Source organism: Peromyscus maniculatus, chromosome 5 (assembly GCF_049852395.1).
Source record: "Peromyscus maniculatus bairdii isolate BWxNUB_F1_BW_parent chromosome 5, HU_Pman_BW_mat_3.1, whole genome shotgun sequence".
Lineage (NCBI taxonomy): Eukaryota > Metazoa > Chordata > Mammalia > Rodentia > Cricetidae > Peromyscus > Peromyscus maniculatus.
The window spans coordinates 21,993,960-22,008,398 of NC_134856.1; the positions used below are offsets into that span (position 1 = coordinate 21,993,960).

Genomic DNA, 14,439 nt, shown 5'->3' on the forward strand with positions numbered 1-14,439 from the left:
CAGCACATTAGGGACTTCCGGTGGGGATGAAGCTCGGTGATAGTACTGGCCTGGTGTTCAGGAACCCTGGGTGCAGATAAAGGCTGAGGTAGACGCCAGCGCCATTGGAAGCATTGCTAACACCCAGGGGAAGGCCTGTAGACTTATAGGCAGGTCTGAGAGCCCTGGGCTGGACCTCGAGGGAGGGCCCAGTGGAGATATCTGAAGACATTAAGCCATTCATTGTTGAAAAAAGAAAATTGCTAAGCATAATGTGATGCCTAGAATCCCAGCTCCTCAGGAGGCTGAGACAGGAGGATCATAAAAACAAGGACTGCCAGGAAATTTAACAAGACCCTGTCTCAAAATAAAAAGTAAAGAAAAGTCTCAAGGTGTGGCTCAGAGGCAGAGCCCCCGCCTAGAATCCCCCGGCGGCGAGGGGCTGGGTCAGCTCAGCAGTAGGGTACTGACCTGGCAGGTGTGAAGTCCGGGATTCCATGAGCAGCAGCTCTCCGTCCAGAAGACTCCATGCACCAGAGTCTACATCCCAGATGCTTACAAGTTTTAGGCAGGGAGGTCAGTTGTTCAGGCCAGTCTGGGCTACATCTTGACATGAGTCAGTATAAGCCAAGGCTACTGAAGCATCATGAAGACAAACCCATTTTCCAGATGAAGCTTGTTGGCAGTCAAGGCAGCATTCAAACCTCCGTCCTCTCCCCCTGAAACTCACCTGCAGCGAGCTGGCTCCCGTGCCGGACCGCTGCAGGAAGAGCCCGCTGCAGGAAGAATCCTGCTCTTGGCAGTGACTGAGTGGCGAGTTCACCCAGGATAATAGGCAGCCCCAGGGCTGCCTGACTCCTTGGAAATTTGCCTTTGCAAGCTGCTGTCAGGGCCATGTCCTGCCCAGTGCAGAGGCTAAAGGAGGGGCTGGCTCCCCTGGTCCCCAGGGTCCCAGTGCCCATGTGTGTCTGTGCATGTCCTGTGTTCTCTCTGAGGCCGCTCACGATTTGTCTCTCCTTCCGACGCCACCTCACCAGGAGCAGTACACGGTAAAGTGTCTCTCTCTCTCTCTCTCTCTCTCTCTCTCTCTCTCTCTCTCTCTCTCTCTCTCTCTCTCTCTCTCTCTCTCTCTCTCTCATTCTGTCTTGTCTCCGGTGCCCCGTTCGCAGCCATGTTGGTTCTGGCCTTCTCTTCCTGTGGCCTTTGTTCTTGCTGGTGTCCTGTTGCTTACTGTGACCAGAGCCTGCTCCCCAGGGGGTGGAGGAGTCCCGAGGGCCCACAGCCACCTGCCACTGTGACCCACTAGCTCTTACCTAGAACAGAAGGGGCAGGAAGTGTTCTTCCTCGCGTGTGATGTCAGCAAGGCCAAGGAGCTGGGGAGAGTAGTCACCCAAGCAGCTGAGGTGTGGAAAATGTGCTTTCCAGGCAGGAGGTGGCCTTTCCACTGAGGAGCATCTGCCTAGCATATCCTTCTAGCCCACTGTGGTAGCATACACCTAGCACTCAGGGACTGAGGCAAGAGAATCTTCTTTCAGGTTAGCCTGGTTTACATACTTGTCTCTGCCTCAAAAACAATAATAGATATATAGAAGTCAGTGTTCTTCTTTAATACATAACAAGCAGTTAGAAATAAGAAACACTGATCAGTGGACAAAAGTATATAAGCAGAAATTTCAGGGCTGGGTGGTGGTGGTGGTGGTGGCGGCGGCGGCGGCGGCGGCGGCGGCGGCGGCGGCGGCGGCGGCGGCGGCGGCGGCGGCGGTGGCAGCGGTGGCGGCAGCGGTGGCAGTGGTGGTGCACACCTTTAATCCCAACACTCAGGAGGCAGAGGCAGGTGGATCTCTGAGTTTGAGGCTAGCCTGATGTACATAGTTCCAGACTAGCCATAGCTACATAGATAGATCCTTTCTCAAAACAAAAAAGACACTTTAGTTGGTACAGTATTTGCCATGGAAACATGAGGACCCAAGTCCAGTCTCTGGAGCCCATGTAAAAGCCTGGCGTGGGGGACACATATAAACCCAGCATTGAGGACGGAGAGAGGCAGGTCCCTGCGGCTCTATGGCCAGTGAGAGATCCTGTCTCCGAAGATTAGGTGACACCTGAAGAATGTCACCTGAGGTTGACGTGTAGCCTCCACACACCTGCACACATCTACACAGACACATACATACGAAGACAAAACAATTGACCGAGAGGGCTGAAAGCACAGCAGCCATCACACACACACACACAGACACACACACACACACACACACACAGCCATAATCAGCCTTCCTCACCATGCCAGGAAATGGTGCTCTCCACCAGAAACCCTGGTGCTAGGCAATAACCAACATATTTGCCCCTGGGACTGCTGCCTTGGTCCAGAGTCCTGAGACCTCACACCAGCTGGGACAGCAGTCAAGATTAAAGAGAACACAGAGGAATTCATCACAAGTTGGGCCTCTGAGGGGTTCCCTGTCAGACACAGCACGTGTCTAAGTCTGATGTCAGATCTCTCCAGAAACAGCACCAGAGGCTGACAGACCCCAGAGCTGCCGAGGGAGGCATCAGGAAAGGGAGGTGAGCATGGCTGGGTGGATGGTGTGCAAAGCCACACGGGGCACACCCATCATCCAGCACTCAGGAGCGTAACATCAGAGCATCTCAAGGCAACATGGGCTCCATGGTGAAAGCTTGTCTCAAGGGAGTTTAAGAGCTGTGAGATAAACTAGTAAAGGCACCGAGCCTGGCAGCCTGAGTTCAGTTCCTGAGATCTATATAGCGAAAGGAGAGAACCAACTTCCAAATGTTGTCCATGAGTGCTGTGGCACACGCATGCCCACAAAATAAATCAATGTCATTTAAAAGGATTTTTGACTAGCCAGGAGGTGGTGGTACACACCTTTAATCCCAGCACTCAGGAGGCAGAGGCAGGTGGATCTCTGAGCTCAAGGTTAGCCTGGTCTACAGAGCAAGTTCCAGGACAGCCAGGACTGTTACACAGAGAAACCCTGTCTCAAAAAACTAAAAGGGTTTTTGGCTGGGCATGATGGTGTGCACCTTTTAACCCAGCACCCAAGAGGCAACAAACAAACAAAACGAAACCAAAAACCAGGAAGATCTCTGAATCCAAGGCCAGCCTGGCTTACGTTGTGTGTTCCAGGGCTACACAGTAAGACCCTAGCTCCAAAAACAGAAAAAGAAGAAAAAAATTGAAAGCCAGGGATTGTGGCCAGAGGTTAGGCCGTGCAGCAGTCAGTGGGTTGGGATAGACTGCAGGGGGCCTTGGCATGCCAAACAGAAGGTCTGCCTCGCTCCTTAAGAACTCAGATTTGGAAAGGATCCTCAGTAGAAGGGAATGGTGACCAGTATGTGTGAAAAGGCGGGAAGCAGAAAGATGTGTGAGGTGATACGGTCTGGCTCCCGATGAACCGTGGACACTTGGAAGAGCACCCTCTGGGGCTTGGGTGTGAAGACAGCAGACAAATATGACTCTGGGATTTGTGTTTGGGCCCTGGGTAGGAATGGGGGGGGGTGTCCATTGATAGCCCCATGCCATACCACCCTCTTGGGGAACCAAGTTGTGGGTAGCTGGGAGCCCCTGTGTCTTTGGGATCTGCATAGCTAAGCCATACAGGCCCCACTTTTTACCACTGGCAAAGATAGATGGGTACCTTAGCAACTAAGGCAGCAGCAGCCATAGCTGAGCTCATGTTGGCATCTGAAAGGACCAGCCCCTGGTTACTTGTGTCCTTCAGCTTAGGGGACGTAGAGGGAGATGAGCCATCCCGACTCCTTCAGGAGGGTGGATGTCATCCAATGCTCACCAGCCTCCCAGGCCAAAAGCTTTGCTACAAAGAGCAGGGGAAGAGTTGGTGCAAAGGTCTGCACATGGCGGTGCACACTTCAATCCCAGAGCTTGGGAGGCCGGTGAAGGGGGAGCTCTGTAGTTCCCGGCCAGTCACAGCTACATAGGAAGACACTATCTCAAAAAAAACTAAAAGGAAAAAAGTCAGTGCAGAGGTGGGATCTTCAACAAACTGTGAGATCGGACCTCTTCAAAGCCATCTGGTTTCCAGGCCATCCATCAGAAAGGGATGGGATGTGCCTGGCTCAGCCGACCTGGGTCCAGGCGAGTGGGACCACATGGGGTTGTGGCCCCTCCCCAGCCTGACTTCCCCTTCATCTCTCCCCTTCCCCAACCCTAACATCCCCCAACAGTGGCAACAGCAAAGGAAAAGACATCAACACCATCAAGTCTCTCCGAGTCCTCCGGGTGCTACGACCTCTAAAGACCATCAAGCGGCTGCCGAAGCTGAAGGTGACTGGGGTCGGGAGAGGGGCCTCGGGCTGGCCACACGCGGATGGGACGGTTGCACATTGCTCCAGAACCCACACTGAGAAACAGACCGTGGTGTGCACTTGGGATCCAAGCACTTGGGGGCTAAGGGAAGACAATCCCAAGTTCCAGATCAGCCTGGATCCACAGAGGACCTCCATCTCAAAACACACTGAAGGAGATGCTGGTAGCCTCATGGCCTCTGTATATGGGTTACTTACTGGGCTTGTCCAGTAGACGGCAGCAGAGGGGTTGGCTGGCTGAATCTGCCCTAGGTCAGGACTCCCTTTCATGGTCAGCACAGAGACAGGGCAGACCATAGTTGGGGAGGCACTAGTTCCAGGGCAGCAGAACTGTCTAAAAAACCGGGACATGGGGGATGTATCTCAGTGGCAAGAGTGCTTGCCTTGTGTACAAGAAGCACTGGGTTCCATATCCAGTGACTCAAACTGGTGGAGGCAGGAGGATTAGAAAATCAAGGCCATCCTTTTAAGGCCTGCCTGAGCTACATGAGACCCTGTCCAAAAATGGTTGTGAGGTGCCTGAAACAGGACACCTGCTGTGTGCACAGCCGCCATACTGCTGTTAGGGGACAAGGGCGAGGGAGAGTCGTGCACACGTGGAATCTATCTTCCGCCAGTATTTTCAGCCCAGCTGTTAGAACCTGCAGGTGCCCCAGGTGTAGCGAGAACAGCCATGCTTCTGGTCTCACGCCTCTGTCTTCCGACGCAGGCTGTGTTTGACTGTGTGGTGAACTCACTCAAGAATGTCTTCAACATCCTCATTGTATACATGCTGTTCATGTTCATCTTCGCCGTGGTGGCTGTGCAGCTCTTCAAGGGCAAGTTCTTCCACTGTACAGATGAGTCCAAGGAGTTCGAGAGAGACTGTCGGTGGGTGGGCCGCTGTCGGTGGGTGGGCCGTGGTCCCCAGGACACTGTGGCAGGGGAGGTTGAGGTACAGGGTGGATGGTGCAGACACTGAGGCAGAGGAAGGACTGGGTCAGCTTGGGTCTGGAGTACGGTTTTTGTTTTGTTTTTAAGTGTGGTGTGGTGGTACACACCCAGGATCTCAGCACTCAGAAGGCTAAGGCAGGAGGATCACCCTGAGTTTTGAGACCAGCCTGGGTTACAGAGTGTGTGTGCTTGGCGTGTGCAAAGCAAGGCACAGGCCCGCTCCCTGGCATGAAAATAATAACAAAAAGTAAAAGACCTCTGTGATGCGAGGCACAGACCTGTCGCCCCAGCCCTCGGGAGGCTGAGATGTGAGGGTGGAGAGGCCCAGACCAGCCTGGGCTACAGAGAGACCCTATCTCATAAAAGAAAAGCAAATAAGAAACAGTGAGAATCTGGGTCCACAAACCTGCTAAGCCCTTCTCCTAATCTCCCAGTGATTTTGAGGCGGGGCTCTTAACACAAATCCATAGTCCCTCCGTGGGTCGTGTCTGAGCAACCCTGTTCAGATGCTTCCCAGGCACGGTGGCACAGGCCTGTCATCCCACTGCTTGGGACATTGAGGCAGGAAGAGCCAGAATTCCCAGCCGGCCTAGGCTATGTTGTGAGACCCTGCCATACAAAAGGGATCCTAGACTCTTGGGTGGTGTTTGGAACTCACTCTTGCCTGTTCTGAAAGGGGCAGCCATGGCCTCCTGAGGTGTGAGGACCCCGACATAGGCTGTCCCTGTGTCTGCCTCCCCATCCTGCGTGTGTCCCCACACCCACACTCAAGCCAGGGTCTCCGGCCCCCACAGGACAGCGCTGTGCCCCTCCAGGCAGCGCAAATGGCCTTGGGAGGTGGTGGCGCCCTGCTGACTAACCAGCTCTCTGTGACAGAGGCAAGTACCTCCTGTACGAGAAGAACGAGGTGAAGGCCCGCGACCGTGAGTGGAAGAAGTACGAGTTCCACTACGACAACGTGCTCTGGGCCCTGCTCACGCTCTTCACCGTGTCCACGGGCGAGGGCTGGCCGCAGTGAGTGGCCTGCGCCAAAGGGCAAGGGCTGGGGACCCCAGGAGCAGAGCGGAGGGGGGGAGAGAAGGGGTGTCGGAGCCTGGCCCTGTGCCCAGGGTTGCTCCCAAGATGGCCCTCTCACAGTTCGGGGGGGGGGGGGCTGTGGGCGTGGCTCTGATGCTGAACTCTGGCCTGGCTGTTGGGAAGCCCAGGCTACTGCCCCGGCAGCACAAATGTGAACACGAACTTAAAAACAGCAGCCTTTCTGGGCACGGTGGCCACGACTGTGAGCCCAGCATCCCAGTGGCAGAAGCAGAGGGGTCTCTGTGACCCCTTGGTGCCACGATGGCGCTCTAGACCGTCCAAGGGTGCACAGTGAGACTCAGAACAAACAACACAGGGCTGGGAGGTGGCTCTGAACAGGCTGTTCATCCAGAAGACAGGAGCTGAGTTCCAAGCTCGCACGCACATCAGGTTCACAACCACCTGCTCCTCTGGCAGTCTGGTGCCTCTGAGCTCTGAGGGCGCTGCACTTTTTTACACAGTTTTAAATAAAAAATGTTTAACAACTAAAATAAAAATTAAGAAAGAAAGAGCCTCAGGGCTGGGGGGATGGGTCAGTTAGTAAAGTGCCTGAGTTTGAACCCCAGCACCCACATAACAGCCAGGCATGGGGACACACACCTGGAACCCCACCCAACACTAACCCCAGGGGCTCGGTGGCTGTCTGGCTTAGCTCACAGGCAAGGTCAGTGACAGACCCTGTCTCCGAGAACGAGGCAGGCAAAGGGGTCCACGTGTGGAAGAAGGAACTGACTCCCAAAAGTTATCCTCCGACCTCCACATGCACACACCAATAAACACATTTAAATGTGCCCAAGAATGCTTGCAGCTCTTACAGAAGACCCGAGCAGTTTCCAGCACCCAAATCTGGTGGCTCCAGGGGATCCAGCATCCTCCTCTGGCCTCTGTGGATACCTGCACTCATCTGCCTCCTATGTGCACACATACGCACACATACATACACGTAATTAAACAAATTTAAAAAGAAGGTCATAGTCACACAGAAATGATTTGTCCAGACAAGGTACCCATGTTCATTATGGTGACATACACATTTATCACATCTGCTACACATTTTTTCTTTGATTAGAGATAATTCACCAGACACAGAACCAAGGCCCCACCGAGGGAACTGTTGAGCAGTGCACATCCTGTACATCCTTCCAGAGCTGTTGTGACCACACTCCCACACTCACTGCTACCGAACCTCCTTCCCACCCACCACCACCAGGCTTAAATGTCCCACTCTGACTGATGCCTGTGGCCAAGATGCCCTACCTCATCCATCACCACAAAACTGCCTTTAGATACCAACCAGGTGGTCTTTAGAAGAGTCTCCAAACTGCTGAATGTCAGTTGCCTTGTGTACAAAATGGAGCCAGGAATGACCTCCCCAGGGTCTGATGGGAAAGTATATGAAACGTTCAGCATTGTCTGGCATGTGGTCAACCCAGTGCTTCTCAGAGGCATTGACTGGGTTTCTTTTTCATCTCCTCTGTCCCTTCCACTCCGGTGTCCCTGCTCTCCCCCGCCCTCCGCTGCTCTCCTGTCCTCCTTCCCACCTTCACAGGGTCCTCAAGCACTCAGTGGATGCCACTTTTGAGAACCAGGGCCCCAGCCCCGGGTACCGCATGGAGATGTCCATCTTCTACGTGGTGTACTTCGTAGTGTTTCCCTTCTTCTTTGTCAACATCTTTGTGGCCTTGATCATCATCACCTTTCAGGAGCAGGGAGACAAGATGATGGAGGAGTACAGCCTGGAGAAAAATGAGGTACCGCTGCCTAGTCATGTTCCCTGTTTAAAAACTGGTACACAGCCCATTCTCTCTTCTCTTCTCTCTCTCTCTCTCTCTCTCTCTCTCTCTCTCTCTCTCTCTCTCTCTCTCCACACACACACACACACACACACACACACACACACACACACACACACACAGCAAGAAACCTGAATGAGAAAAGACTGCTCCTAGGTATAGTGGAGGAGGTTTATTGTAGATAAAGGGGGAACATAGACCAGAGGCAGGAACATCTGGGGGAGTACAGAGTGAACATGACCCTGAGCCTGGCCATGTGATGGAAGGGGGAGGAGAGAGGGGAGGGAAGGGCCTCTCCAAGAGGGGCCAAGAGACTGGCCAAGAGGGTAAAGGGTAGACCAAAAAGCCACATAACCAAAATGTCTGGATTATATAGGGAAGAGCAGCTGGGGAAGGGCAGCCCAGCCCCTGGACTAGGAAGTTTAGGGTAGGAGGCGGGGCATGACAGCCATATTCTGTAACAGGTAGGGACTGAGGGATGCTGGGAGAATCTGGCAGCCAGGTCTGCTTTGATGTGTTAAATAAGCACCTCAGTTAGCCTTTTGTCCCAGTCTCTTTGTTGATAATGACAAGGGGAAATGCAATCTTTCTATGGCTACTTCCTGCTGACATTGGGGTGTTGGGGACCCAAGACAGCTGGAATATTGGCCAAGGCCAGGAAGAGCAGGGCGCTTCACTTGCTGTCCAGGCTCTGTGGGGCCATCTGGGGCTAAGGAAGTGCAGGCCGCATTGGAGCCATCTGTGAGGCTGGACCAGGTGTCTTAGTCAGGGTTTCTATCGCTGTGAAGAGACACCATGACCATGGCAACTCTTTTTTTTTTTTTAACATGGAACGCTTCACGCATTTGCGTGTCATCCTGGCACAGGGGCCATGCTAATCTCTGTATCATTCCAATTAGTCTATGTGCTGCCGAAGTGAGCACCACGGCAACTCTCATCAAGAAAAGGTTTAATTGGGGGCTCGCTTGCAGTTCAGAGCTTTAGTCCATTATCATCGTGACGGGAAGCGTAGTGGTGCTGGCTACATCTTCAGAAGGCAACAGGAAATTGCCTGTGACATTGGGAATAATTTGAGCATAGAACACCTCAAAGCCAACCCCACAGTGACCACACCGCCTAATAGTACCATCCCCTTTGGAGGCCATTTTCTTTCAAACCACCACCTGGGGCTAGCTACTTTGAAGTCATCTAGGATGACTGAGGCTGGTTGGAAATTCCATCAGAAGCACATGGGGCTGGTGAGTTTGGAGCAGTTTGCAGTAGCAGATTAGAAATCTGCTGGAACCAATATATATTAGGGACAGAAGGTATAGGTGAGGAGTTTAGAGGCGAGTTTTTATCCAGAGTGTGCATTTGAAACGCCTAGGTCTGTGGACCTGGTAGTTCCAGGGAGGTGTAAGGGCCCAAGAAAATGCTGAAGAAAGACCCCAGGCTCAAATAGTATGCAAGAACAAAGATCATCTACTGTGCAGAAGCATCCAGCATTCGGGGTTGGCCGCTTGTACAAATGGCGACCCGGGACAAAGGCGCACAGGTCCTTTTGAGCACAGCTAGGGGAATTTCAGGAACATCTAGGTCATCTCAAACATGATTGGTTAAGCAGGCAGCATTTATGTTAGCACATTTTTAATAATTTATTTAATTTTATTTTATGTGCATTGGTGTGAGGGTGTCAAATCTCCTGGAACTGGAGTTACAGACAATTGTGAGCTGCCATATGGGCACTGGGAATTGAACCTGGGTCCTCTGGGATAGCAGCCAGTGGTCTTAACCACTGAGCCGTCTCTCCAGCCCCATGTTAGCACATTTTTGATAGGGCTAAGGTTCTGGGTTTTTGACTTTGGATTTATTTGGGCAACTCCAGGCTTGTTTCAGGGTATTACAGGAACTATCTTTTTTTGGTCATTGTCTTATAATATTGTGGTTCAAGCCTCTCTCTCTCTCTCTCTCTCTCTCTCTCTCTCTCTCTCTCTCTCTCTCTCTCATTCCTGCTGTTAGGGGTGTTGTTTGATTAATAGCCCTTTGTTTAAGAAACTGAAACTTGTTTGCTCTTTAAAAAAACTGAAACCCAGATCCAGTTGTAAAATGGGGGAAATTTAGACCTCTCAAGCAGATTCCCAAAACTAAGAAAAGGGGGAGAGATCCTACCTTCAGGAATAGGCAGGTGGAGAAACTTAAAAGAGTACTTATCTGGAATCCATTTGACCTTCGAGAAGTGAATTCAACTTGATTCCCCAAAGCTTACAAGAATTTTTTAATTTTATAAAAAGAGATAAAAGTTTTAGTTTGTTTTTTGTGCTGCTGTTGTTGTTTTGAGACAGGGCCTCTATGTAATTCTGGCAGTACTAGAACTCACTCTATAGAAAAGACTGGCCTGAACTCACAAAGATCCGCCTGCCTCTGCCTCCTGAGTGCTGGGATTAAAGGCGTATGCCGCCGCCGCCGCTGCCGCCGCCACCACCACCATCTGGTTACCTGGTTACTGTTTGTAATCTGTATTGAAATCCAGATTGGCCTGTCAGTGGTGGCATACACCTTTAATCTTAGCACTCAGGAGGCAGAGGCAGGTGGATCTCTTTGAATTCAAGGCCAGCCTGGGCTACACAGCGAGTTTCAGGACAGCCAGGGCTACACAGTAAAACCCTGTGTCAGGGAAAAAGAAAGAGAGAGAGAGGGAGGGAGGGAGGGAGGGAGGGAGGGAGGGAGGAAAGAAGGAAGGAAGGAAGGAAGGAAGGAAGGAAGGAAGGAAGGAAGGAAGGAAGGAAGGAAGGAAGGAAAGAAAGAAATCCATATTGTAGGAAGAGCAGTATACTCACACCTTTGAGTCATACTAAAAGCTTGGGGACCCAAAAGTGATTCTGTGTTAAAAGCATTGACACGCTTTCCAGAGGGCTGGACATGTAGATTGGACAGAGATGTGTAAACAGGGAGCCTTCTCTCCCCCACCACCTATTCCTAAATACCTGGCAAATTACTGCTTCCCAAATTACCACACAGAGGCTTTTATTAATTATAAATTTTTGGCCAATTTCTCAGGCTTGTTACTAACTAGCTCTTACATTTAGAGTAACCCACTTCTATTATTTTTTTGTATTGCCAAGTGGCCATGGTTTTCCCGGACCTCTGGCATCTGGCTTCTTAGGCGGCTGACTTACATCTCTCCCTTGACTCTGCCTTTCTTCATCCCAGTCCTCAGTTTGAGTGTCCCACCTAACTTCCTGCCGGGCTACTGTCCAATCAGCATTTTATTAGCAAATGAGAGTAATACATATTCATAGTGTAGGAAAGGATTGTTCCACAGCATTTTCCCTTTTGTCTAATTAAAAAGGTTTTAACTTGAACATAGTAAAATTATATATAACAAAAACAGTTTCAAGTAAGAGCCACAGTCATAATATCCAATCTATTTGCATTTGGTAAAATCAGAGAAATACTCCATTTTCTATCTTATTTTTGCGAGTTCAAAGTCTTATACTTAATTTGTTTTTTATCATAACTAAGGAAAACTCTCAGTTTAACTATTTAGTCTTTAACTCCATCAAAGACCCCAGAAGGATGAAATGTTACCTAATGACAGGGACATCAGGCTGCCTGGACAGTCGCCTGAGGTTCCCCTGCAATGTCGGGGCATCTAACTAGACTATCTGACAGACTTTCCTGTGAAGCAGGGTATTGGAGAAATTATTTTGGCCACTCCACGTAGTTAAAAGGATATTTATTTAATGGCATAACTCACAAATTAAGTAATGGGTAGGTCGCAGGGTCTGGGGAAGGTGTATTGCAATCCAGCGGTGTTCTCCGGAGCTCTGCACAATCCACCTTTCACCAGTCCGCGTCCCGGCACCGAGAGAGCGCACAGAGAGAGCACTGGTGTGGTGGTAATCTAATTGTATTGAAATATTATTTTGATTTGTACTGAAATATTAATTTGATTGTATGTTAATAAATAAAGTTGTCTGGGGGTCAGAGCTATTAGAGCCATAGCAAGAGTGTGGCGGTGGTGGCACACGCCTTTAATCCCATAAGATCTCTGTGTGTTCAGGGATACAGCCAGCATTGGAGACATATGCCTTTAAGACCTAGGGGGCTGTACATTCAGACAGTGACGAGGCAGTCATGTGTTTGGGTTTACAACCAATGAGAAGGCAGAACAACATACTTTAAAAATACGAACCGAGAGGAAGTAGGTCTCTTTTCGCGAAGCTGGGACAGCAGGAGGAAGGGTGAGATTTTAGCTCTGAGCTCTGACCTCTCGGCTTTCTCTTTTACATTGTTTCTGTGTTTCTTATTTAATAAGACGGTTGGTTACATCAACACACTGGCCCATCCAGCTCTCGGGTCCCCAGGCACCTCCCCTCGCCCCGCCTCGTAGGTGTGACAGTTGCCAGAGTCTCAATGGGGGTTGGAACTTCCAGATCCAAGCTGGAATGGCTACCTACTACATCTCCCCCTTTTTGTCTAAATAAGAAGGTTCTAAACTAATACAAGACTATATACAAAGGAATGGTTATCAAATATTGTCCAGAAACAATGAGGGATAATGACCTAGATAAGATGTAACTACAACCAATGCAAACAATATCAAGCAAGAAACACATACTAAAATCCAGAGAAGTATAGAGCATAGGTAAAGGGCATGTTATAAAGATCATTCAAAGGTGTCCTATCCTAAAGAACCTGAATCTAATACTTAATATGTTCTATCTAAGATATTATATATACTAAGTTGTAACTATAACTGCTAGTCTTCAATCCCATCAAAGACCTGAGAAGGAACATAATGGTACCTGAGAAACAGTAGATGGATGCAAGTAACTTTCAGGAATCTTGCAAGAGTAGACGGAGACAGCTGGCAGCCTGGACAGTCACCTAATGTTTCTCAGCATTGTTGGTGCATTCAAATTGGCTACAGGCCTAGAGTATCTGACAGACCATTTTCAGAAGCAGGAATTGTGAAAGACCATCTTACCCTGTCTTGGCAGAGTACAGTGGTCGCTTTCCTTGTGTCCCACTTGTCCAGAAAGGACAGCATTGCATTTGTACTGTCAGCCATCAAGGCAAGGGCAGTTCTTTGCCCAGTAGGCCATTTTGTGCCAAAAAGACAAACTTCCAAATGGAAATGTCTTAGAAGCCCAACATTCTCTCGGGATCAATTGGTGCAGCCAGGAGCAATTGTGTCTCACGTCAACAGAATTCTAAGTTATTTAAATGCCATATTCTCTAGGTCTATGAAGTGTTTGAAGATTACCTGCCCATCTGACCTAAGTATCTGTAAATCTGGATAACCTAACTAACGTAACTATAGAGATGACAGGCATAGGTGACTATAAATCTGTAAATCTTATCTACCGAAATAACCTAAGGACTAAGGCTTCATGTAAATAAGGTAAACAGTCTATAAGCAAATGTATGATGAAGAACGATGACTTCAAAATTGTGACAATACACAAGATATTTATAATAGAGATAGGAATATATAGTGCGATATGCAATATGACAATAATCTTAAATATATATCAATATACCGAATATCCTAAACAGAAGTAGAACATATATAAAGTATGACAGATATAAATTTACATTTGTATCAATATAAAAATGTTTCAAATAAGAGTAGAAATATATGTACATTATAACAATTATAGTTGTGTATTTGTACCAATATACAAATTATCTTAAACAGGAGTATAACAATAGTTTACATTTGTATCAACATATAAGAATCTATAACAGTACAAATTACAGTGCAAATTATCTAAGGTTGCTATTTTACTGTTTGTTTACTAGTATATACAATGATTTACCATCATATCTTATACCTATCCGTTCCATTTCTTCTCCCCCCCCCACTTTTTTTTTTTTTTTACAATACTGAGTTAATATTTTCTTCCACCCCCAACCCTATAACCATCATCCATAACCCTGAGAATTATGAAACCTAAGGGAGAAGGGGCGTCGTTTTCTTAGAATTGCTTCCTGCCATTTAGGGGGTGATGTTATCTCTGTTGGGTACTGTGAGAAAGCTCAGATAGTTAAATCTCAGTTAGACTAACTGTAGGTTCTGCAGCAAGTTTTAGAGTAATGGGTAAGATTGTCTGAAATTCTGGCAAGAAGTGTAGTATGATGATGATTACCATGGCATCATTCTGGATTGGGTAGAGTTGTTGTTGTTGGGGCCCCATCTTCCTTCTGGAGACTTCTGAGATTGCTATTGGAGAAACTTATTTATTATCAAAAATGGGAGGTTTGGATTTAAAGAGGACATAGCATGTAAGAAAGGATTCTGAGAAATCAAGAGTAAGCATGGAGA

The 14,439-nt window shown here is 48.9% G+C and overlaps 1 protein-coding gene and 1 pseudogene across 2 annotated transcripts in view; one reads left to right on the top strand and one right to left on the bottom strand.

The window, feature by feature from the left end:
- The window catches only part of Cacna1a (calcium voltage-gated channel subunit alpha1 A), a 328,905-nt gene that overhangs the window by 245,346 nt on the left and 69,120 nt on the right, over positions 1-14,439 (top strand). For both annotated transcript variants that reach the window (XM_076571863.1, XM_076571864.1), the window contains 4 exons: positions 4,186-4,285; positions 5,036-5,196; positions 6,136-6,273; positions 7,886-8,087. In XM_076571863.1, the coding sequence (XP_076427978.1) occupies positions 4,186-4,285; positions 5,036-5,196; positions 6,136-6,273; positions 7,886-8,087 (601 nt within the window). The remainder of the gene's footprint in view (positions 1-4,185; positions 4,286-5,035; positions 5,197-6,135; positions 6,274-7,885; positions 8,088-14,439) is intronic.
- Positions 8,951-9,050, bottom strand: LOC121829869 (U6 spliceosomal RNA; annotated as a pseudogene).